Below are 26,388 nucleotides of genomic sequence, written 5' to 3' on the forward strand. Positions count from 1 at the left end.
CCACTACCAATTTCGGAGTGGAAATGGGAGAACATATCTATGGATTTTGTGGAAGGGTTGCCAAATTCTTTCAAGGGGCATAATTCCATATGGGTCATTGTGGATAGGTTGACCAAGTCAGCTCATTTCTTGCCTATTTGCACTGACTACATTTCGGAGTAGTTGGCGAGGCTTTACATTTCAGAGATTGTGAAACTACATGGCATTCCATTATCTATTATATCGGACAGGGATTCAAGCTTTGTATCTGGATTTTGGAAGAGTTTTCAGCAGGCTTTAGGTACGGAGTTACACCTTAGTACTACTTATCATCCTCAGACTGACGGACAGACTGAGAGGGTGAATCAGATTATGGAAGATATGCTTCGGTCGTGTGTTCTGAATTTCAAGGGCCACTGGAAGGAATATTTGCCACTTGTGGAGTTTGCTTATAACAATAGTTTCCAGAAGACTATTGGTATGGCACCATTTGAGGCATTGTACGGTCGACCGTGTCGGTTAACTGTTTGTTGGATGGAGGTTGGAGAGAATCGATTCTTAGGTCCTGCGTTCATCAAGGATACCTCTGAAAAGATTGCTCTTATTCGAGATCGCATGCGTATTGCCCAAAGAAGGCAGAAGAGCTATGCTGATCGTCGTACTCGGGCTTTGGAGTTTCAGGTTGGGGATCAGGTTCTACTCAAAGTGTCTCCTATGAAGGGTGTTATGTGCTTTGGGAAGAAAGGGAAGTTGTCACCGCGATTTGTTGGTCCATTCATGATTACAGATCGCATTGGAGCTGTTGCTTATCGGTTGGCACTTCCGGATACTTTGGATCGCGTCCACAACATGTTTCATGTTTCCATGTTGCGGAAATTTCTTCGAGATGATGATCGGTATCAGCATATCGATGTTGGGGAGATTGAGTTGCAGCCGGATGCAACTTATTTAGAGCCACCATGTCGTATTGTCGACCGACGAGATCAGATTCTTCGTAATAAGGTTATTCCTTTGGTTCGTGTTTAGTGGAGTCATCACAATGAGTCTGAGTCCACTTGGGAACGAGAGGATGTCATTCGCTCACGGTTTCCTGAAATTTTGGAAGAAGGTAAGAGTGAATTCCGAGGACGGAATTCCTTTTGTTAGAGAGGAAGAATGTAATACCCCTAATTTTAAAAAGGATATTCCTGGTATTTAATGGTATTTAATTTATTATTTTAGTGCATTTTATTTGATTATGTGTCATTATTTTTTTTTATTAGGTGCTTAATTGTTTTCTTTTGTGGTGATTTAATTTATTTAAATGATATTTATTTTTTAGTTATTTGATTGGAATTACTTGTTAGTGTTTTAATTATTTAATTGGCATTAATGGTTTAAGTGTAATTGGTTTAATTATGTGATTGGAATTACTTGTTAGTGTTTTAATTATTTAATTGGCATTAATGGTTTAAGTGTAATTGGTTTAATTATTCTATGTGTGTCTTATTTGGTTTAATTGGGTTTACTAATTATTATTTTGTTCAATTAGATTATTTGTTAAGTATTTAATGGTGAATAGGGTAATTAGGTAAATACATCTAACTATGGTTTTAATTACAGTTTAAATTAGGGTTTTATATTATAGCCGTCGTAAGTTTCTACGTTAATTGGATGGGCCGGTTAGGATTGTGAGTTGGACTTAAATGAACCTAGGGTTTAGGAAAATTCTATAAGCATAAGGTAAACGTCTGTGCAGGGTTTTTTTAACAAAGCACACGTTTTGTGGAAGTGGAGAAGGAAAAACGCAGTTTTGCACATTCTGCCAAGGTTTGATCAATGCTCCGATCCTGCTTCGTCCGAGGTCCGATCGAGCTAAATTTTGGAGGAGAGGTTCATGACTCAGTGACGCACAATTTGAACGGTGGAGATCAGAGTTTGACCTCAGGAACAGTGATTCATACTCGTGAACAGTAACTGGGTCGCACAGGTTTTTTTCCATTCTGCCCAGATTTCATCAAATATCCGATTCCGCTTCGTTCGTGGTCCGATCGAGCTGAAATTTGGAGGATAGGTTCATGACTCAGTGTCGCACAATATGAACGGTGGAGATCAGGTTTTGAGTTCAGGAATACTATTTCGTACCCGTGAACAGTAACCGGGTTTTGGAACTCGCCGGGATATTTTTAAGAAAACGACGTTGAAACTTTGAACAAAAGTTTCTGAGGCAAGATTTTATCCTTACTCTTTCCCTTAGGCTTCATACTCTTTGCACTCTTAAGTGATTCCAAGATTAATGAAGATTAAACCAAACGAAAATGATATCTGTTTTGCTATGAAACTGGTAGTTACAGTAGTGTTGTATGCTTGTTCAACCTAGACTAAGCATGTTTGTGGATGCATTGTGGTTCTGTGGTTCACGTTTTTCCTTACCACTGCTAGTATAAATTATTGGAAGGATGGGTCTAGATGATAGCTATCTTAACTTCTGTAATAGCAACTGTTGGAACTTAAATACTAGGAGGATTTGAGTTTAACACTAGATCGGTTTTGTGGAACACTATAATTTGAGCATGTCTACATACATACTGTGAATATTGTTTTGATGCTTATATTATCACAATTAGTATCAACTGTGGAGGTTAGGATTTTGTGATACATACCCTACATATCTGTATGTAATTGGAAGGTGTTAAATGGAAGTTTTAATTAATTCTGTCTTTATATCAGACTAAAGGGAACAACTTAAACTGGGCAAGTATATGTTGTTGTTGTGACCCTGTTTATCAATGTTTATTTTATCACTACTAACATTGAATGTTGGATGTTGGAATTTAGTTGATATATAATTGATTTATTGGTATTTTTGACTACTGGAGGATTGGAAAGTAGGCACCGGTATGGGACGGTGGCATACTAAGGATGGGTTTGATTTTTAAAACAACACCATTACCCACCTACTTGGAATAAGGATGGGATTAACTAAAAGTTAAGTCCCGTGGATTTGTATTGTCATGGCAACTACTTGTTGAGCAGCAATACCAGGGATTTTGGATGGATTTTATATATGTACTGTTATGGTGCCTCGGTATGAGCTTGAGCCTCAGGACCGATGGCTAGGGAGCGTATATGCATCGGGATGTGTAGCTGGCTACGATGGTTGGAGGTGTACCCTGTTTAGTTATAGGTACATATGCTTACTTCGTGTGCGTTTTAGCATGTTACCTCTATTCAGGTTGAGACCGGCCTGTAGTCCAGTGGGAGTCCTTTAGTGTGATTATATATATATTTACGGACTATTAGCTATTATTGAATTGTTTAGGATGTACATGCGTATCGGGCCTCTGTTTGGATTATAGTAGTATAGAACTTGCGCGTGGGCCTGACCCACTTCTATTTTTCAGGTACACGACAATTCCAGGCTTAGACGTGTTCGTGCTGAGCAGAGGTCTCTATTCACTCTTCCGACGATGTAGGGCTCTCTCTATAGTTTTATTTCTGGACGTTTATTACAGTTGTTCTATCTTCCGTTTGGATGTTTAATAGGGGTCCACTAGAGATGGATTCCCAAGTTGTAAACTGATGGAGTTTTGGAGTTTGGGTTTGATGGATTTTAATAATTATAATATTTTGCGGATTCTATTTTTAGTTCCTTCCAGCTTTAATTTCATTTCTTAGTTTATTTTGTATTCCGTGTTCATTATAAAATATTAATTGTTTGATATTCCCTCGGGTTTGGGCCTGGGCCTGATCAACCCGTGTCTCGGATCCGAGGGGTATCACAGTACCGTTCACCCCGTATTTCTATAATAAGTTGGTTTAATTATGAGATAGTAGAGCCTTGTCCATTAACCTGACTCAGATTGCCACTTCATGAATACATTCAGGGGTCGAGCTGCCAAGTCAGATCGTGGGGATCTAAGGGGCAGCACCCCTAGGAAATTTTTTTTTTTGGGACCGTAGTTGCCCTTGAAATATTTATCATAATGCCACATTGGCAGGACCGTATATGTCTTTGAAATATTTGTCGTAATGCCATATTGGCAGCTCGTATATATTGCAAGCTGTCATGCTGGCAGCTTACCTTTCGACACATAGGTAACTCATGTGGGGGCTGCCAGTGTGGTTGTCCTATTCGAGGATTTACTCCTAATCCTATTCTACCTTGTAAAAGTAAATTCCTATGTAAAATAGCCCGCTGGAAGCTGCTTATCCCTCACGAAGCAGATTTCTATTAGAATTCCACCAGAAATATTTTATTTATCTGTTTACGTTCTTCTGCTATAAATTGAGATGGTTTGAATAGAATTCATTCAAATTACTTCCATCTTCCAGAAAGCCAAGTAATACCAGTCGTAGTGATGTGGTAAGTTCCATGCCTTTGTTTTCTTCCTTCTTTTATTTAATTCGTTGTTGCTTCTTCTTCTAACTCAATATACTAAGACCAAAGTTAGAAAATTTTATAGGTCACTATGAAGCTAGGCTCTTGCATATAGTAGTGTGTGTTACTGCCAGCATGTTTCACCCAGAATCCAACACTATGTCAGATGAGGAACACCACCAGTCTGACGGAATGAATAAGAACGCCATACGATTTGATGAATAAGGATACGCGTCTACTGAAAAGTTGTGCCGATGGAAAAGAGAGGATTCCGACTATTTAACCTGAGAATGAAAATTAGAAAAGAAAGTCAACCTTACTTAATTAATGCATGGAGCGAATGAGCAGTGGATTAAGCTTGCTAGAAAGCATAAGGAACTGCTGCGTCACCTTAATCTTGCTCCGACTCAACTCTCCCTGAATGCCTAGAGAACAATGATGGGTTGTCTAGTTCTATGGCGAGCTTGTTGTAATACCTCGCTCACTATCTAGGAGTTTCTTTATTACTACATTCCCAAAAGGGGTGACTGGTTGTACTTCTCCCCACGGGATAGAATTCTTATCTTTGGAAATTCCCTTAAGCACAAACCATGGAAAAGCCGTTTCTTTTTCGTTTCTAGTGATGGCTGGGAGTTCTTTCCTGATGAAAGTGCTTTCCTGTGAATAAGGACTTCCATTCCTCGTGCATGGTGTAATCAGAATTCCACCAGTGAGTTGTCCATAATGATACCCTCTTATGTTTTAAAACTCAAAATAAATTTTGTTTGAGTTATTAACAGAGGAGTTGTCCTTTCAGGCGTTAAAGAGATTGCCATTTCATCTAATGATCTCCAGCGAATAAAGGAAGCCTTTAACCACTCAGGGAAGGACTGGTCTTCACTCGTGACACCTCAGACTTTGTTTACCTATGGGATTGGTCCTCAGCCAGTTGGCAAGTCCTCTGTAACTATATCCCAAAAACTTAATAAGAGGCTTCTAGCTCAGTTCAAAGAAGACTCAAGTGACTTCCCACCTACTTCACCCGCCAAGAGGAAAAAATAGAAGCCTACTATTACAGCACAAAAAGTCTTACCTATTTCAGTTTTTTCTCCACATGTATCCGACTCGCAATTCCCTCATCAGCTTGTGGATAAGACTAGGCTAATCCTTACTGAAGCAGGGGTACTCCCCTCAGATCCCTACTCTTCAGCAGCATCTGTTCTAGGCAATGCTCAACTTGCTTTTAGGAAGATAAGCGAGTCTTTATCGAAGGAGGATATAATGTATCTGAATTCTGGCCCTCCAACTGAGATTGTAGACCTGCTCATGCATGATCTCGCACGGGTTAACTCTCGCACCATCTTCTGTTTTTATTTAGCTTTTCTTTTCCGCTTCATTGTAACTTTTTGTTCCCACGTGCGTACAGGTGAATACACACGCGTATTACTTGTCGTGTCTAGCTGTAAAAGGAGGGGAGCATTACACCAATATGTTGGCTTCTACTCGCTCCTAACACCAAGCCGATTTACAATTAGAGCATGATAAACATGAGGCCGCTCTACAAGCAATGCGTGCTGAGTTAGAAACAGAACGAGCTTGTCATACATCTTATGTGCAAAAGCTCGATAAGGAGATGTCCCAGAAACTGATGGTAGAAAGATCCAATGCAGTGGATGAGTTTAAAGCCTCACCAACCTTCAAAGAGATTATGTCGAAGGCCTACTTTGATGGCTTCGAAGATTTTCGGAATCATGCTGCTTCTGAATTTGCAGACCAAGACTTCTTTATCATTCAACTGGATGAAGCGAGTGACTCCGAATAGCCATTCATTTAGTTTCCATTTATATTTGTAGGGTTGATGAGTAGAATGGACAGTTATGTTTTGCCATTGCGATTGTCGCATTATGTTATTCTATTGACATCTTTAGTCGGCTCGTCCCTTTAATAAGGAAAGTAGATTAAGACGAGTTTTACTCAGCTCGTCTGTGTAATAAGGTAAGTAGATGAATACGAGCTTCACTCAGCTTACCCTTTAACAGGGGAAGTAGATGAATACGAGCTTCACTCAGCTCACTCTTTAACAAAGGAAGTAGATTACTATGAGCTCACCCTTTAACAAGGGAAGTAGATTACTATGAGCTTCACCCAGCTCACCCATTTAACATAAATATCTTAACATATCAAAATGATAATGAATTATTTGAAACAACTGATCCAAGTAGGGAATACTTTATTAAAGCTAAAGTTGATAACAAGTCTATTGAAGACATTCATTCGTAGAGAATGAAACAATTATTGAAACTAGAAGTATTAGCAAAAACAAATAATAAATTGAGATTAAACTGAAATTGTTTACTGATAATATTTCTTTAGATGCTCAACATTTCACGGGTGAGGCAGTGGTTTTCCCTTTATGTCCTCCAACTAGTATGTTCCTGGTCGCAGACATCGCGTAACTTTGTAAGGCCATTCCCATTTGGGACCCAGTTTCCCTATGGTTGAATCCTTAGTTGCTTGAGTAACTTTGAGGAGTACTAAATCTCTTACTGAGAACCTCCTAGGCTTGACCCGAGTATTGTAATACTTGGAAACCTTCTGTTGAAAGGCAACCATCCTAATCTGGGCTTGGTCTCTCATTTCTTCGATTAGGTCCAAGCTTGCTTCCAACTCCCTTTCGTTCTGCTTGGGCTCGTAGTGCTCCGTCCTAAAGCTTGTTAGGCCAATCACTACAGGTACTACTGCCTCACTTCCAAATGCTAAAAGAAAAGTAGTTTACCCTGTGGGAGTCCTTGCAGTAGTACGGTAAGCCCACAGTACACTCGGCAGCTGCTCAGGCTACAGTCCCTTTACAGCGTCAAGTGGAGTCTTGATCATCTGAAGGATTGTTCTGTCAGTGACTTCGGCCTATCCATTCGTCTGGGGATGTCCTGGCAATGATAAATGAATTTAAATCCTGAGCTCGGAACAAAAATTTTTAAAGTCAGAGTTGTCAAACTATTTTGCATTGTCTGTGACAATCACTCTAGGAATCCCAAATCTGTAAACTATTGATTTCCATACGAACTTCCTTATATTATTCTCTGTGATCTTGGCCAGAGGCTCAGCTTTTATCCATTTAGTGAAGTAATCAACCATAACAATGGCATACTTAGTCTGCCATTTGCCCTTGACGAGAGGGCCAATCGAGTCCATTCCCCATTGAGCAAATGGCCATGGTCCTGACATGAGAGTTATCTCCTCTGACGGTTTTCTCAGGATATTGGCAAATCGTTGACACTTGTCGCACTTTTTAACGAAGTCAAGTGCATCTTTCTGCATGGTGGGCCAATAGTATCCTTGTCGGATGGCCTTGTTAGCAAGTGACCTACCCCCAGCATGGTTTCCACAAACTCCTAGGTGGATCTCCCTCAAAATGTAGTCAGCTTCCTCGCTAGAAACGCATTGTAAATACAGCATGGAGAAGCTTCTCTTGTAGAGCACCCCTTTGATAAGTATATACCTAGCTGTCCGCATCTTGACCTTTCGAGTTTCTACTCGGTCTGTTGGTAGCACCTCATCCTTGATATATTTGATGATAGGATCTGCCCATTCCACACTCAATATCGCTTGTTGCACTTTAATTTGTCTCTCCTGAGATATAGATGGTTCGTCCAAATATTCCAGTGGTATAGTCTTATTGATCTCAGGTTCCAAGACAGTAGCTAGCCAGGCTAAGGCATCTGCTTTCCCATTCTTTTCTCGTGGTATTTGATGAATTGAGAATCTTTGGAAGTGATTCTTTAATCCTTCCACCTGTTGTAGGTAACTCTTCATCTTCTCGTCCCGTACCTCATATTCCGCTAGAAACTTGTCCAGTGACCAGCTGGGAGTCGGTGTACACCTTTAATTACTCAACCCCTAGGGCATTTGCCACTTTTAATCCTGCTATCAAGGCTTCGTATTCTGCCTCGTTGTTAGGTGCTTTGAAACCAAACTGAAGTGCGTACTGTATACTTTCTCCCTCTGGGGAGATAAGAACAAGCCCGGCTCCACTAACCTGAACATTAGATGACCCATCTACGAACAAGTCCCAGACTACTTCTGGGCCCACCTGCTCACTTGAACCTAGTTTTATCAAAAATTGGGGTTGTTTCTCCTCTTCTGGAGGGGTAAACTCAGCTAAGAAATCAGCCAACACTTGAGCCTTTACTGTTATTCTTGGCTTATATTGAATGTCGAACTCTCCTAACTCTACTGACCACTTCATTAGTCGACCAGAGCTTTCTAGCTTGTGTAGGACCTGTCGAAGGGGTTAATCTGTTAGGACCACTATCGTATGCGCTTGAAAATATGGTCTCAGTTTCCTGGCGGACACAATTAAAGCAAAGGCCAACTGTTCCATCCTTGGATATCTTTCCTCTGGACCCCTAAGTGATCTGCTCACGAAGTATACTGGCCTTTGGACCCCTTCTTCTTCTCGTATCAGAGCTGAACTGACAGCTATCGTGGAGACTACAAGGTATATGTATAGTTCATCTCCCGGTATGGTTCGAGACAGTAATGAAGGAAAACTAAGGTACTGCTTTAGTTCTTTGAACGCCTACTCATACTCTGGGGTCCATTCAAAAGCCTTCCTTAGCACACGAAAGAAAGGTAGACACCTGTCAGTTGACCGAGAGATTAGCCTACTAAAGGCAGTAATCTTCCCTGTTAGTCGTTGTAGATCCTTGGTTGATCTTGGCGATCTCATGTCAATGACTGCTTGGATCTTCTCTAGATTGACCTCAATTCTTCTTCTACTTACCATATATCCCAAGAACTTTCCTGAGGAAACCCCAAAGGCACACTTGCTGGGGTTGAGTTTCATCTTATGCCTCCTAAGTACCTTGAAGGTCTCCTGCAGGTCAATCAAATGGTCTTCAGCTTTTAAGCTTTTCACCAACATGTCATCAACATATACCTCCATGTTTCTACCAATTTGGTGCTTAAACATTGCATTCACTAGCCTCTGGTACGTTGCACCAGCGTTCTTAAGCCCAAAAGGCATTACAACGATATGCATCCATGAAACTTAGTAGTTCGTGTCCAGCCGTTCCCTCAACAAGCATATCGATTCTTGGGAGAGGAAAACTGTCATTCGGGCAAACTTTGTTAAAGTCGGTGAAATGCACACATAGCCTCCACTTTTCATTTGCCTTCTTCACTAGGACCATATTTGCCAGCTAGTCGGGGTAGTACACCTCTTGAATAAAGTCGGCTTTTAAGAGCTTTCCACCTCTTCTGATATAGCCTGATTCCTCTCTGGAGCGAAAGTCCTCCTCTTTTGTTTGATAGGTTTGAAGTTAGGATTTACATTTAGGCGGTGCTCCATGATAGTGGGGTCTATACCCGGTATGTCTTCATGCGCCCATGTAAATATGTCTCGACTCTTCCTGAGGAATTGAGTAAGTTCATCTTTGATACCTGGGGGGAGTAAAGACCCTATACTCACTTTCTTCTCGAGCTCACCATCCCCAAGGATGACTTTTTCTAGCTCCTCTGAAGGTTCCGCTTTGTGAAAGTCTGGGTTACCTCTCCCTTCCAGCCCTTCAATCATAAGTGCCTCTTGCGATTTTTTTTTTTCTGAGAGAGGCGACATAACATTCTCGAGCCATTGTTTGGTCCCCTCTTAGCTCTCCCATACCATATTCAGTTGGGAAACGCATCAGGAGATGGTAAGTGGAAGTGATTGCTTTCATGGCATTCAATGTTGTCCTCCCTAGGATAATGTTGTATGATGATGGGCAGTCCACCACTACAAAGTCCACCATTACAGTGACCTACTTTGAATTGGCTCCTGCAGTGACTGGAAGGGTAACTGCCCCCAATGGATATACTTTGTCGCCTAAAAATCCCACCAGTGGTGACTTCATGGGTCGAAGCTTCTCTCGGCCAATTTTAATTTGTCGTACACCCCAATAAATAGTATGTCAGCCGAGCTTCCATTGTCTATCAGTATTCGTCGAACAGTGAAATTAGCGACGACCATGGAAACTACCAGAGGGTCATCATAGGGCTAGTGAATTCCCTTGTCATCTTCTTCAGAAAAGGTTATGACTGGCTCCTCAACTCACGGTAATTTTGTTGGAGGACTTGTCACTCTAACTTCATTCACCTCTAAAAAACTCCGAACTCTCCTGACATGAGCCCTCCGAGCCGAACTCGTCTCCCCACTACCAGCGAAGCCACCTGATATAACTCTTATCTCACCCATTGGTTGGTGTTGAGGAAGGCGATTATCTCGGCCCTCTCGGGCTGGGTTGGAGCCTCATTTTCTATTCCCAGTCGTAAATTTACGTAAATGACCCTAACAAACAAGATTCTCGATCTTGTTTTTAAGGTCGAAACAATCTTCTGTGTTATGTCCATGGTCCTAGTGGAACCTACAGTATTTATCTCGAGACCTCTTTGTTGGATCAGCTTTTAGCTTTAGCGGCCATTTCAATGATGCGTCATCTTGAATCTGCAGAAAGACCTGCTTTCCAGATGTATTTGGGGGGGAGGGGGGTGTAGTTATTATACCTGCCTGGGCTTATTGGACGGCGAGACGATCTATCAGCCTGGCTGTTTAAGATTTTCTTGTACTTCGATTCCCTTTCCTCCCTAATGCTAGGTGTTGGTCTCTTTTTATCCGACCTCTCATCTTCACCATATTTGTTTTTTCATGCATTCATAGCACCCTCAGTGTTCATGTGCTTCTGCGCTCTAACCATTAACTCTGTCATGCTCGTAAGGGCTTCATTTGACAAAGAAAATAGGAACTTAGAGGTCTGTAATCCTCCCATAAAGGCTGTGAAGGCAACCTTGTCGTCCACCTCTTCTACCTGCAGCATTTCAGTGTTAAAACGACTTATGTAATCACGGAGAGGCTCTCCCTTATGCTGCTTCACATTCAGTAAATGTGTTGCTGGTTTCCTATGCCTCTGCCCAACGATGAAGTGTCTTATGAATTGTTTGCTCAACTATTCAAAGTTTTCAATGGAGCCTGGTTTTAATTTATTGAACTAGAGACGAGCCCAACCCTTTAGTGTGGTAGGGAAAGCCCTACACATAATCTTGTCTAGTACAGCTTGTAAATACATAAGAGCTTTGTAGGTCTCCAAATGGTCGAGAAAGTCCCGCGTCCCATCGAAGCTCTCAAGAGTTGGCATCTTGAATTTGCTAAGTAGAGGACAACTCATAACCTCTGGGCTAAAAGCTAGGTTGGTTTTCTGTACCATGTCATTCACTACAGTCTGCGCCTTCCCTTTCATCGCTTGCATGACATCGTCAACTCTAGCTTTCAGATCCTGAATCTCTAGATTGAAATGAGTGACGTCCTCAGTCTTATCACCAACATAACTAGAAGTATCTCCATGGAGCCTAGTGGTATTCCGTTCAGGGGACCGATGGTGATGGCTCCTCTGTTGACCCCCTATTTGTCTAAGCTCAAAATCGTTGTTAACCCTACGGGAGTCATTGTTGGGTACTTCACTGTTTCTCTCCTCGTTGGGGGCGGCTAAGCGTTGTAGAATCATCGCATTTTGTTAGACTAAGGTTTGAACCTGTTGTTCCAATGTTGCGACGCGTTCCTGATCGTTTGAGTCCCCTTCATCAGAAGCCTGCAACGCTTCGTCCTCGCCAACAACCAGACCAGATCGTAATCGAACCATGCTTTGTTTAGAGAACAAAAATATGTTCCCACATACGGCGCCAACTGTTGATGATGGATTCTGCGCAACTCGCATCTGATCTGACTTCCTGAATGAAGAAAAGAAAAGGTAATTCTACAAACACCGGTGTGTTACCGGTGGAGTAGGCTCCAACGAATAAGTGTGAAAAAATAATCTTTCGGGAGAAATCAAGAAATTGAATTAAGATTTATTGCGTACCTCAAAACGTCGATTAGCCCCCTCTATTTATAGGGCTTAGGTCATGATGTTACGTAGAGTTCCCGTCGTCTTAATCCTTATCATAATCTGTAGGCCTAATCCTTATCGTATTCTGTAATCCTTATCGTAATCTATAATGTCTGTAATCCTTATCGTAATCTGTAATCCTTATCTTAGTTGTAATCCTTATCTTAGTCTATAGAGCCTATCTCAATCTTATCTTAGTCTATAGAGCCTATCTCAATCTTATGAAATAGCGCGTTACTTTAACAATCTTCCCCTATCCAAGGGTATTTAAATTATACATCAATCGTTTACCAATTAAAATTTTCATAATAGTCCACTTCTTTCCTTCTGTCTTCTACCCAACAAAACTCATTTTTGGTTGGATTAAAATTTGTAAAAGAAAAATAATGAGTCATCTTTCTTTTTATTATTATTATTATTTTCCCTTGTAACATCTCTAACAGACAAACGAAGTTCTTCCTTCCTTCCGATTTTCTCTCCGCAACTCTTCCTTTCTTCCTACCGCATTAGTCTCGGCCACTTCCTTATCTTCTTTTACCATAATCATAGATTCTTCTCTCCTCTTATTTCTAAGGCAATTGCAATGAAACCCCACTTCCCTTTCGTGGTCTTTCTCATTTCCCCAGTTGAACTAATCTGTAGATCACAAATCCTTCTCACTTCACTCCACTCGTAACAGGGTATATGTAAACTAGCCCATTTTGGGAAAAAAAAATCCAATCTTTCATCCTTTCTTTTAACTTTTGGTTTTGCTTTCCATTAGAGCGTATTCTTCACCGTCTTCTTTACTGAACCCTTTTCCCCGATCTTGCATTTATGTTAGAGCTTGTTTAATTTCTTTACCCAAAGATGGTCTGTGACTCTGTGTATTAATACCAGAATTGGATTAATTTCTACAGCATTCTGGTATTTCATCAGTCTATACCGGTTCCCTGTTATAATATCAGGGAAATGTTATAATGTCTGGAAATGTAAACCCAATTTAAAAAAGTTTTCATATACACAGATCATGATGAAAAACATTAATTATGCAATTGATGGGTTGGACCCGTTGTATGGGTCACATGGCTGTACAGCAGTCTGTACTCTTTGTTTGGGGTTTGGGTTCTTTTGGGTTGCCTTTCAGCTTGTTTCCCAGTTGATGGGTTGTTTTGGCCGAAGGCCTTCGGGTACTGCTCTTTTATTTATACAATTTGCTTAAACTTTCGGGGAAAAAAAAAGTGTATATATATATATATATATATACACACACATATATACACACACATAACATGATGTTCTGTCTATATAAAACCCAATTGAAATGTTAACACTGTTGAAAACCCAATCGGAAAACTATACCATGGTCCGTGTTTATAAAACCCAATTGAAATGTAAACACTGTTGAAAACCCAATTGGAAAAGTATACCTGGTCTGTGTATATAGATGAAAACCCAATTGAAATGTACAGAATATGAAGAAAATATATACTGGAAAACCCAATTGGAAAAGTATACCATGGTCTGTGTATATAGATGAAAACCCAATTGAAATGTACACAGAATATGAAGAAAATATATATTGTGTGTACATGTATACCAAGAGTAGTAGAGAGAGAAAGAAATGATAAAGACGTAAAAATATAATTCTGTAGGGTTGAATGATAGTCATCTGATAAAATCAAAGGATATGCAGGTCATTTTACATGGTGTTAGACCGGTGAAAACATTTGCAATCATGTACAGTAGACAGTAGGGCTACTGGTGTTTGGGTAAGACAAACCAAATGCGCAGGGGGTAATAAGGGCAAACTTCAAGGAGTGTTCGTAAATTACCCAAAACAGATCATTAGAGCTTGACTCTAGAAAACAGGTGCTAACTAAAAACACTTGGTTATCTGAACAAAACATTTATGCTGTAATTGTTCTAACAAGTCTCTCTCAGGTCTTATTTTGACTGACCCATTTCACTGCGCGGGTGAAACTCCATGCTGAAATCCCACAGTACATTTTGTCTCCAGCTCATTATTCTCCGAATCTAATAGGGTTCAACAGGCGTGCAAAAACTTGTTCCTGCATAATTTGATTCTGAGACGGTATCCTCTTCGTTTGGCATGTGCTGCACACAAGACGAGATCAGAATGCTTAACAAATCACAATGACCATCTAAAATACATTAATGTTGTGTTTGGGAGCTCCGAATCAGTGCTTTGGATTTGGGATCGGAAGCAAATCTAGGCCAACCAATTAAGTACTCTCAAACATAGCATGAGTGAAGTTAAAAAGTCATTGTGCAATAAAACAAAGTTGATGCACTTGAAAATGGTCAAAATTCCAACCTGATTGTTCTTAGCAAGCCGCTCTGACCTGCATGGAGCTCCTGTCCCTAAGAAAGCAAAAATTCATGAATAAACAAATATCTGCACCGCAGAGTTAAATGAAAATCTATTGATATGATAAAATTAAATTTTAGATATATAATTACCATTGACAAACCAACGGAGGTCAGCAATGAAAGTATCTTCTGTCTCTCCACTGCAACAAAATAAAATAAACTATATTGGCACCTTGAACTTCAATTTTAGGTTCAACGAAATGTATTCACGGTGCTTAAGGTCAACATCAAACCTGTGATGTCGAGCCATAACACCCCAACCAACTTGCTTGGATATTTTTTCAGCTTCAGATCCAATTCGATTCACCTTTTTATCCAAGCAAGTAAAATAATGATGTTTCAAATAGGTGGTCCTGAACAATTAAATTTAGTGTGCCAGAGACTCGAATGATACCTTCAGAAGAAGTGCATTGCAACTTTTCTCCTTCATTGCCTTCTCAACCCTCTGTGGACAATACACATTGAGCACAAATCTTCATTACACTCAATGTATTCATGCACACTCGAAAAGTGCATAATTCGAGAAAACCAGTAAGGAATAGATAACAAAAATGGTCAGCACACGAGACACGGGAAAGATTTATGACAAGAGAACCCACTTCATTAAAGGATAGGACGTATAAAGTACATACTCATAATTTGTTTCATAAAATTCTTAACTGGAAGTTACTTCACAGTCACATACGCCACACACACAACACATGTCGAGAATAAATTAATCATTATATCGGCCACATAAATTATCTTTTCCCATTCTATAATATTACACGCCATCTCTCTTCTATTATATTTAACTTCTTAAATTCATATCTGAAAACGTCATCCCACGTTAATTTTGGAAGCAATCTCTGTCTCTTATCTTCTATGAAAACTAATCATCCTCTTATTACTAGAGCATCTATAGGTCTTCATTGTATCAGTACGTAGGTAATAAATTGCAACGTGAAAAACTTTAATCCTTTGGAACCACATCAACCCATTAATAAAAATTTCAGACAACAGAAACGGAATATTTTGAACCAAATTGTGTCCCAGGAGATACACTTGAAATCACATAAACAAAACGAAGAATAAAAATATGGGGCATAAAACTATTACTGGTAAGATACACAAAATAACAGGTAACCCAAGTTTCCACTTCTATTTTCTAAATCTATCAAATAATTATATTAATAAATAAACTACATATTTTAAATCTGGTTAATAACCATGCTGTCCATAGTTCTTAAATACATACTAGAGTCTTACGATTTCACCATAAAGGGCATTCTCCATGTGCCTTGAAATAGTCAAAGGGAGCTAATCTCCATCTAAAGTAAGACTACTTCACAAAATGGCATTAGATTCTGAGACAACCTAATAAAACCATTTTCACTTTTTTCTTCACATGAAAAGAATGACAATCAACATTGGGAATGCTAGAAGAAGGGAAATACCAAATTTTGTATATAGGTTGAGTAGTAAGAAAACACATCTAAGCATGTGATTTAACGAAGGAATTGGCCAAGACAAAGTAAAACGGCAAAACAGAACTCATAAAACTGTCCTCAAATGGTTGGGACAAGGCTTGTAAATTCAATACGGAAAGAATAAGTGAAAGAGAATCCTAAAATGCTTCTTTCAACCTTAGAATACCAGTAAATAAATTGTAAAATGATATCTTCTCAAAAAAGTTAAAAATTGATTTTTTTTTTTCCCATCATCATTTCTCTGTGAAGTGCTTTTGTATCATATGTATATTCTCATGTCTTTTGAACTACAAATAGCACAAAACCAGCCAGAACAAATACCAAACATTTGATGTATTCTTTCAAACTGACAATTGAAAACCACATCAATTTTGTAGCAATAAAGAACAAGAGAATAACATCTCCATATTAGCACAGTAAAATTAGTTGACTTCAGCAACATTTTACCCATACCAAGGGTATTGCGAATACATACTGCGCTCAGGAGGGGGGATTTTCTGTAGCATCAAGATAGAAACAATTAATTTGACAACTATCATTTTAGGAAAAAAATTTGACAACTATCATGAAGGAATTTGCTTTTGGCTGTAATAGGACAGCTGAATGCATTGTGGAAGTACAACATTCGTAAAAGTTCGTGGATAGGTTGCCAAGCTTATTGGTGTTGCTTCTATAACTGGTAAGCTGAAATCAGGAATGCACTAGTTTATGTTCCAGCCTGGCCTTAAAATTCTCTGTGGACCAAAATGCATCAAGAGCTTTCACCTTAACCCCAAAATCCTTGTCTCGGCATTTTAGGGCCTTGGTTACACATGTTCCCCAACTCCCCACCACGTGGGAGAGGGGTGGGGAGAGGGTGGTTATTTATATGTATCAAATACCACTTTAAAATATGAATTTACAATGACCTTTCTGTATGCGCAAGTCATCAGCTAAGACAATTGCATAAAAAATGTAAAGCTAGTATCTTTTCTGCGGCAATAAAGGAACATAGTTACTGGCCCAATCATCAAAAAATAGAAAGCAAGGTAGTCAAAAACCAATCTCAACACTGGGTTCCAATAAGGATAAAAAATTAAGGAAAAAAAAAAAAAAAAAAAAAAGGAACGAACTTAGTGCAAAAAACAAAACAGGCACATACCCTTACTGACAATAAGCTGTCAGGGAAACAAAGTTGAGATGGGTCTTTGATTTCTGTCAGTTTCCAGAACTTAGATTTTTCTATCTCATCTGTAATTCTAGGTTTCACATCTGACAGACTTCTACAATCCCCATTCTGCAGAAAATTCAGAAAACTAATTGTCAAACACTGTGCAATAGTAAATTTTTGTCCATTCAATAATTCAAATGCATCAAATCACATACACGTGCATGGAATGATTTCAACATCTATAATGAATACACACGCAACAATTAAATGGAAAAAAAAAAAATGCAGTTTTCTCAAAGAAATACCCCACTCATCCGCATGACTGGGGCATCCATGCTTACCAGCGCAACCATAGCCGTCCCCTGTGCACTTCTATCTGCAACACCAATGCTTGTTCCAGCAGCTGAACTAAGAGTACCAAATGTGCAACTTATGGCGCCCTGCAAACAAATAATGCATGTAAAACAAGCATGTTCCTGTTAGAACTATTAGGAGAACCTATAAACAAATTTTACCTTAGCAACAGTTCCAGTATTAACTCTAGAAGCATCCAGTGAACGATTTTCAATGGATCGCATAAGCCGAACACCATTGGCATTTGCAAGTATTTTAACACCATTCTCACTTGCTGAGACAGCCAGTAGAATACCATCCTTATTGAACAGAATGCAACGAGAAGCCTGAAAGATATTCAAGACAAGACGAGATTGTTACTTCATATCAAAAAGTTTTTCAGGAATGACAAGAGATCCAGAAGAAACCCGATTTCTTTCTTACCAGTAATCCACCCTCCGCATCAGTATTCATCAGGCGGTTAACACTATCCATGTCCCAGAATTTGATTACGGACTCATTGCCAACAGCCAAGAACTGGCTTCTTGTATCAGACAGTACAACTCCGTGAGACTGCTTCTGAGTCACAAATGACTTGTACAGATCTTTGAGTTGCTCTCCTAAGATCTTTTGAGGGCCATCATTGTTCTGTGCACAGAAGAAGCAACAGAAACAAGAAAACACATATCACTAAATATACGTTCTATTTGCTCTATCCACCAAAAAAAAAAAAAAAATCACCATTATTTTTGTTGATTGGCTGTTCCAATTGTTCACCAAATGAACCATCCTGGTGATATGTTTGTTTAACTAGAAGAGAGATTCATCCTGGCTATAAGTTTGTTTAACTACAGGACTGTTTTCAAGCAAAGGCTTGAGCTTACAAGGGGCCTGCTCAGAATTTTGACCAGATAATTACTCGGTTCTGGCTCCAAACTTCAAATTTATAGTTGAATTTAGATAAGCACAAAACAAAATAGAAAACCCACTTCATCCATGAAGTTCAGATCACAAGTCTTATCTGTTCCATGAAATTTTGAAGCAGCAACATCATTTCCAATAGTAGGGGAGTTAGTAAAAAGCATAAAGCCCAAGAGCAGGAATTAGCTCTCCAATAATGTGAAAGTGTCTAATGGCAATATGCACAATAGAATCATTCTCACATTATTTTAAATTAGAGGTTAAGCAATATATAATTCATCAGCTCACTAAAATAGTAACCATTCTATTTAATTATATGTCTAATAAGTGGCAAACGTGAAGCACTTTGCCAGTGCCTTCATTTATTGCTGAAAGCAATAAAAACCATACATTACTTCTATCAAAGATATAGAAAGGGCCCGTGGATGCAACCAACCTTGCCAATGAGAGCAGGGCCTATATTTTTGTTTAAATTCTGAAGAGCCTGCATATATGTAGAGGAAGAGAAGGATCAACACAAAAAATATATTTAAATAACAGTCTCTATTGCAAGGTAGATAACTAACCTTTGAAACACCTTTCCCAATGTAGCCTGATCCTCCCTCTCTTAATTCAAGGGCCTCATGAGTTCCTGAAGAAAAAAAAGGCAGGAAATAAAAATGTGTCAGTTTAAACTCTGAAAAGGCAAACATATGCTTAAGCATAGTAAGAGCAGTGAGAGCAAGGAGTTATGAAGAATGGGCAAGGAAAAGGACAGAGATATGACAAGAAACAAACATGTCTACACCTCAAATCTCAAAAAAGGCAGGACACAGACACGACAAGGATATGCGACAAAAAAATAGTGTTCTATTTATAAGAATTATAATATGGTCAACAACAATGCTTCATGATAATTTACAGTGACTCACAAATGACCCTTTTTTTTCCTCCAAGTTCTAATCACCTTACCTTCTTCCTGCCTTTGGCACCCAGATAATTGACCATGCCATATCTGCTCCTCAGAATTCAACTTTACACCAAAAACTTTCCGAGGACTATCAGATTTTTTGGAACTGTCTAGTCCTGGCAAATTGATGGAACTTACTGGGCCTGGCATATTTGGTGGGGGAAATATTGGCTCGACATCCCAGGGATTCACACAGTCTTCTGTCCGGCTTGGATCGTCCCATATAACCTGTACATCCAGTGAATCCAACATAATGACTAGCAAACTTAATTTACTAAAGGCAAAACAACTCAGTTGCATATTAAAAGACAGAAGACTTATTTTACTAACCTCCATACATTTCCAAACTCGAGATGCAGAATAGTCAACAGAGGTCACAGTCCCCTTGAACCATTTAAAATCTGTAGAATCCTCAGATTCAAACTTCATTTTGAACCTCGTGACTACCTTCCAATCAACATCAAATGCTGCAGTGAAAAGTGACGCTGGCACACAATACTGTGGACCAAATGACCGTGGGTAATATGCAACCTCAAATGGTTGCCCATCCATAGCCATTATGAATCCATCTCTAACATTTTGAGCCCTCAATGCACTGCTGCGCTTTCTAGCTATTCCGACAGTTATGGCATTATTAGCCTCCTTCATGAATACTATTGTATCCCCTTTTTTGAGGTTTTTTGTGGTCACAAATTTCTTCCAGTTGGTTAACTAGTTAAAACCTCCTTTATTTCCTTTTGACTTACATGTATGCCTCCATACCCAGCTTCTACCATGGACATCGTGTGTAGGTATCATCTGAGAAGTCTCTGGGGGGACTAATTTCGGAAATATGTGATTAATACAGTGTTGTGTCACTGTAAACTTAGATGTTACATCACTATTGCTTAAAACTTTTGCTGCTGACAAAAGTCTATCTTCAGCATCAAAGATCATGTTTCCGCCCTCATCATTGACAACTTCGTCATTAACAGGAAACAGATGAATTTTAGCAAGTACCTCTTCTGAATTTGACAGAAGTCTCACATCAATAACTCTGCAACGGACCATGGAGTGAGGTAGACCACGAGTCTGAAAACCCACATTTTCAGCATGCCCTTCCACAAAGTAACAAACATGCGATCCGACTGCTGGCACTCGTGCCATAACCCCCGCACATTCGATCCATATCCGCGGATCAAGCAGAACCTCAGCTTCATCCAAATCACCCATATCTGCACAATTAAATGCTACAAAGAAACTAAACTTCAATATATGGTTCTAATACCAAATCACAAAAAGTATTACCTCAAAATCTTCTTCAATCACAAACATTTAACAACAATTATTGAGTTTCTAAAATCATTAGCTAAACAGAAATGAATAGAATTCTTAATCGAACACTAACAAACGGAAGAAATAGAAATCAACGTACGTGGATCAATTTCACCTGAATTACCACAAAATCTTGACAAATCTTCTTTCGATCACAAACCAAACCAAATTTAACAAAAAAAAATAATCAATCTAAGATTTGAAGAATTTCTAAAATCGAGCTAAAAAGAGATGAATGATGAATTCTTGGATCACTAACAAACGGAAATCGACGTGAATAATTAATTAGCAAATAGAAATATAATACCACGCAAATAGAAATATAAATCAATAGAGATAGAGATAGAGATAGAGAGGGAGAGAGAGTACCTGTATCTCGCGATCGAAGCGTGTTTGTGCTTACGAGTTCCGATGTGTTTGAAATTCTTCAAAATCTTGACAAATCTTCTTCGATCACAAACAACCACCAAATTTAACAAAAATTAATCAATCTAAGATTTGAAGAATTTCTAAAATCGAGCTAAAAAGAAATGACAAACAAACGGAAATCGATAAAAATCAACGTACGAGTTTGAGTGTATCAATACCACGCAAATAGAAATATAAGTCGATAGAGATAGAGATAGAGATGGAGAGGGAGAGAGAGTACCTGTATGCGATCGAAGCATGTTTGTGCTTCCAAGTTCCGATGTGTTTTAAATTTTGAATTGAAGTTATTCGAATATGTAAGACGCTTGGTAACACAGTGTTTGGAGCCAGATTTCAATAGTAATTAGAAAAAGAAATGATAACTAGGAGGGAAAAGAAAAGATAAAAAAAGGGTAAATTTGGTTGGGACATTTTTAATCAAATTTTGTTAATATTAATTTACGATTGTCATAATCACAGAGATTTCAAAAATTACTGTGACTTACTTTAAAAAAAAAAAAAAAAAGCAAACTTTTTTAACACGTATTGCTAACCGTTTCTATAAATTTACTTAAATACCCTCACATAATAATATTAAACTAATAGAATACCTTAATTAGTCCTTTTTTAATGTTTATGGCTTGCCAATCTGATTGTTTCATTGCCTGACCAGGTCCCATATGAATTTATACACACACATCCTCTTCAGATTCAGGTCTCAGCTAGCTGAATGAATTTGTCTCTCTCTCTACTTGCTAATTACACAGGTAGGTGTGGAACTCTAAAGGAATTATTGGAATTTATCGTCTAGGCTCAACTGGGTATTCATGACAAGCCTGTCTATAATTGTAATACCCCCTAATTTCGGAACACGGGTTGATCAAGTCCGCGCACAAAATCAGGGGATATCAAACCAATTAAAGTATTTAAACAAGCACGGATTACAAAATGAAATAAAGAATAAAATAAAACGCTGAAGAAATCCAATTAATAGTAAATCCATTAATAACTTCCAAATGGTTACAACTCGGGAATCCCGTAACTCAAGGATCCCTTAACCAAAAGTTACTATTTAGACTTTCAACCAATTAAGTACTAATATTAACTGAAACAAAACTAATATCCTACTTTTAAGTAAATAGAAGGAATGGATAAGTCCTCCAGCTGCGGATCCTCAACCTTGAGACTTGACCTTCTACAACCTGAAAAATAAATCGCGGGTTAAACCCTACGAGCAAGTTCTCTCTACCAAGCCTCTGAAAACCAATAAACAGATCATCTTTACCAAAACCATCCCTAATTAAGCTTAACAGGGCATTAAATTGTCAAAACCACTCACCAATAATTAATTATTAGTCATACCTAGACCAAGCCCCCCCTTTTATAATTTTCTCATAAAATAAACCCCACTCACCTTAACTCCATCCTAAACAGTAATTTAGTCATCTACACATATAGCAATTTAAATATGCACCAAATCAACCATACCATTTATAAATATATTTATTTATATACTAGCAATTCAACCATGCTTCCTTCAATATATTTACTTTTACAATTAATTAGCAATTCAACCATGCTTCCCATATATGAAATTTATTCATAACCAATAAGGCAGTATATCAAAGCCTTTGGCAACTCATCCATGCCTACAATTCAACCATGTATTAATTTTAAACTTAACTCTAGGTATAATTATATATAGACTTCACATGCATATAATAAGCATATCCTTAATTTAATAACCGTGTATCTATTACGATTTTAAATCAACCATACCATACACGAATCAAGTCATACCAAACAAGATTTATAATATTTAATAATCTTAAATAATATATATATACACATATATTTTGTAATATATATATATATGTGTGTATCATACATTCCATACCAATCGTTGACTATTTAAAATCATATCTACATATATATACACATATATACACCTCCTTTCATTGCAAAAATATTTAATTAATTATATTTATACCACTAAATGCTACTAGGTATCTTAGTAACACTCTGAGGCTCTCAAAATATCAAGAACACACCCTCTAATGATTAATTTTAACCCTAACAAGCTTAAGATAAATACTGAAACTTCACCGGAGTCTCAAGCAACTTTCCAGGACCTCACACGCATCCCCACGCGCCTTCACGCGCCGCCACATAGCCCTAGACTACTCCCACGCGCCTCCACGCGCTTCCCCTTACCGGCAGGCGCGTCCACGCGCCCTCACGCGCCTGTTACACTCTCAGCACGTGTGTGGCTTGTCCCTATTGGTTGCCCTTCTGCGTTCTGGTGCACTTGCTCGCACCAGATCATTTTTAGTTGGCTGGACCATATCTATGGTCCAGATGCTAACGTGTACCAGCCCATCATGTGCCGCGAAGCACTGAATCAACCGCCCTTCCATCAACTCTTCTCAGCCACTGGATTAGTTTTCACACAACCTTATAATATGTCGTACACACTGGATTCATCTTCCTTAGATCGAGCAGCATCCATGGTGCTGATCTGCGGCTCACCATACTACCATGGACCGCGACACACTGGATTTTACGCCTTTGATGATGCACCGATTTGCAAATCCAACCCCAGTATGTTGTTTATACTACAAATATTTATATATATATAACAGTATATAATAAAACAATTTCTAAAATAACATTCAAAATATAAATTAATTCTAGAAAATTTCCAGAAAATCCTAGAAAAATCCCAAAAGCTTTATTTATTATTTTGGGCATAATTAAACATATATAATTAAATTAAGATCTATTTAATTTAATTCATCATACCACACAAGGTTAAAGCAAACTATAAAAAATTTCAGAAATAAAATTTAATTAACCTAACCCCACATACAATATTTAAATATTCAGAACAATTCATACATATATTCACATGCTTAAATTTATAATTTTGTAAAGAATAAACATGCTGATCTACACTGATTAACAATTTGATTTAATAAGTTAAAATTAAAATTTCGATAATTAAGGTGATACGCTTATGAGTTCTAAGAGGAGAAGTAGAGAAGAACTCGCCTTTTCTTTTCCAAATCCGGTCTCCTCTTACGTTCTTTGATCCGGCCTCCTCTTCGTTAGCCCTTCTTCTTCTCTCTCTAATTCTCTTATTTTTCTAACGTGGAAAAACTCCTAACCCTAGAGTCTTATGTGTCTATTTATATACATACAAAAACTAAATCCTTTTCCCATTAGGATTATCATATAAAATAAATAATATTTATCTTTTAAATAATATATATACATACATATATTTTACTATAAACATATATATATTACCTTCCATATATAACCATTAGTTAAATAAATTATATATACCTATATATATCAATATATAATTATATTGACATATATACCCCTCCACATGATTTAATAATGAATTAATATACACATGTAATTATATAGGTATAATTATGCAAAGATAATTATTAAATATCCTCACAACCACGGGCCTTTACCAATTAACCCAACAAGGCTTCCTTCAAGCCCAATACCACATCCGTTGGTCCAACTTCCTTTAATCCCAATACAAATAACTTAAATACCTAAAATAATGAAATTAAATTTTATAGCTACCAATAATTAACAATAAAGGTACACCAACACAAAATCACGCAAATCAAATAAACACTTCACTAACTAGCATTCCACAAATCAAACACCGTATAAATTTAACAAATAAAATTACAAAATATATAATTTAATTAAAACAATACAATTTACCTACGCACTTAATTAAATAAAACAAATCACAACTATCAAGCACCTAATTAACTAAAACAAATCACTTAAAAATAATAATAATAATATAATATAAATTAATTTAATTAATAAATCCTTTTTACAATATCGGGGTATTACAATAATGAGATTCAAATCAATCTCATACCCCGTACTAATATAATTTGTGTGTCTGATATATATCATGATTTTTTTTCCCCTGAAATTTGGCAAGTGGATTTGCTTAGTCTTGATGGTTCCTAGAACTACCTCCTCACTTCTATTGACAAACTGTAGATGATGGCTTCATCAAGGCCTCTCAACGTCACATCTTCCTCTCTGCCCCAAACGCCAAAGAATTTGTTCAAAAACTTGAGGTGGGCATTTCTTCATTTCAATTTTATTTTTATTTCTAGGAAAAAAAAATAATTGCAAAAATTTATATTTTCAAGTAAAATTCAAAAAGTTGAGGTGGGTGTTAAATCGGCTCAATTGGTCGGCCACTCACCAATGGGGACATGCTTGAAATTCCCTTCAGTCTCAGACTCAGATTCGACGAGCTCCTTGTCTAATGATACGGTCATCGAAAATCATAATTCGTTATATCGGTCTATACGCGATATATCATTCGGTTAGTAACCTTTTTTCAAAGGTCAGATACCATCACATTTCTCCATGATTCAGTCGGTTTAGCCGATTTATACAAATATTTGTCTGTGACCGTTACATCGCGACCGCTATTGTGATCGATACCGCGACTGCGAACCAAGCCGAAAACTCTTTGATGCCCACATTGGGGTACATGGATTGCAATTCCGATAATCTCCAGTTCTTGCAATATCATGTCCTTGATCTAAAACACAAAATTAGCCCTCAAACACAAAATTAGCCCTAATACACGCGCGCTATCTATCTATCTATATATATATATATATATATATATATATATATATATATATATATATATTCTTCTTTTTCAAGAACCGAATCCTCCTTTAGCCACCACCTCGTTAGCTTCCTGTGGCCCCAGTCTCCATAAACGCATACAAGCCGCCGAGATCCTGAAGTTTTATTCGTTAGATGAAATCCTTTTAGATTCCTCATTTGCCCCGGTGCATAGGCGGAGAGCCTCCGACTTGGACTCCTCTAGGAAATGGGCGTTTGCCTTATCAAAGAACTCGTCGGCCTCTGCCATGTTTGCAAATTGGCCTAAGGCTTGATTCATGCGCCTCATCAGACAGCCTGGTGTCTCCCCCTTATTTTCCTACCAAATGACAAAGCTACCGTCATTATTTTCCTACCAAATGACAAAGCTTCCGTCATTGCAAGATCTGGAGAGAGTGAGAACATACTCAATGCACAACGCTTCCACCATTGTGAGATCCGGAGAGAATTGGATGTAACTCAACGTCAAAACATGCAACCTTAGTTGCGATCAAGTTGTTGGGCCATCATACTGATGTTATATGCAAGATCAATTAGAATCC

At 38.2% G+C, this 26,388-nt stretch overlaps 2 protein-coding genes across 2 annotated transcripts; both read right to left on the reverse strand.

Moving 5' to 3' along the window:
• Window positions 1–13,689: 13,689 nt before the first annotated feature.
• LOC132313267 (uncharacterized) lies at window positions 13,690–20,190 on the reverse strand. Its single transcript, XM_059811961.1, has 13 exons — window positions 19,760–20,190; window positions 19,432–19,657; window positions 19,047–19,111; window positions 18,917–18,964; window positions 18,004–18,207; window positions 17,742–17,906; window positions 17,568–17,666; window positions 17,218–17,352; window positions 15,002–15,052; window positions 14,841–14,914; window positions 14,698–14,747; window positions 14,552–14,598; window positions 13,690–14,331 (listed from the first exon to the last, which is right to left on the reverse strand). The coding sequence occupies exons 1-13, from the start codon at window positions 20,075–20,077 to the stop codon at window positions 14,251–14,253; spliced, it is 1,563 nt and encodes a 520-aa protein (XP_059667944.1). The 5' UTR covers window positions 20,078–20,190; the 3' UTR covers window positions 13,690–14,250.
• Window positions 20,141–20,641, reverse strand: LOC132314692 (auxin response factor 16-like). Its single transcript, XM_059813520.1, has one exon. It carries the CDS (start codon window positions 20,639–20,641, stop codon window positions 20,141–20,143), a length of 501 nt encoding a protein of 166 aa, XP_059669503.1.
• Window positions 20,642–26,388: the final 5,747 nt, after the last annotated feature.

Source organism: Cornus florida, unplaced genomic scaffold (assembly GCF_030987335.1).
Source record: "Cornus florida cultivar Cherokee Brave unplaced genomic scaffold, ASM3098733v1 CherokeeBrave_3.0.0_Hap2_Chr06, whole genome shotgun sequence".
Taxonomy (NCBI): domain Eukaryota; kingdom Viridiplantae; phylum Streptophyta; class Magnoliopsida; order Cornales; family Cornaceae; genus Cornus; species Cornus florida.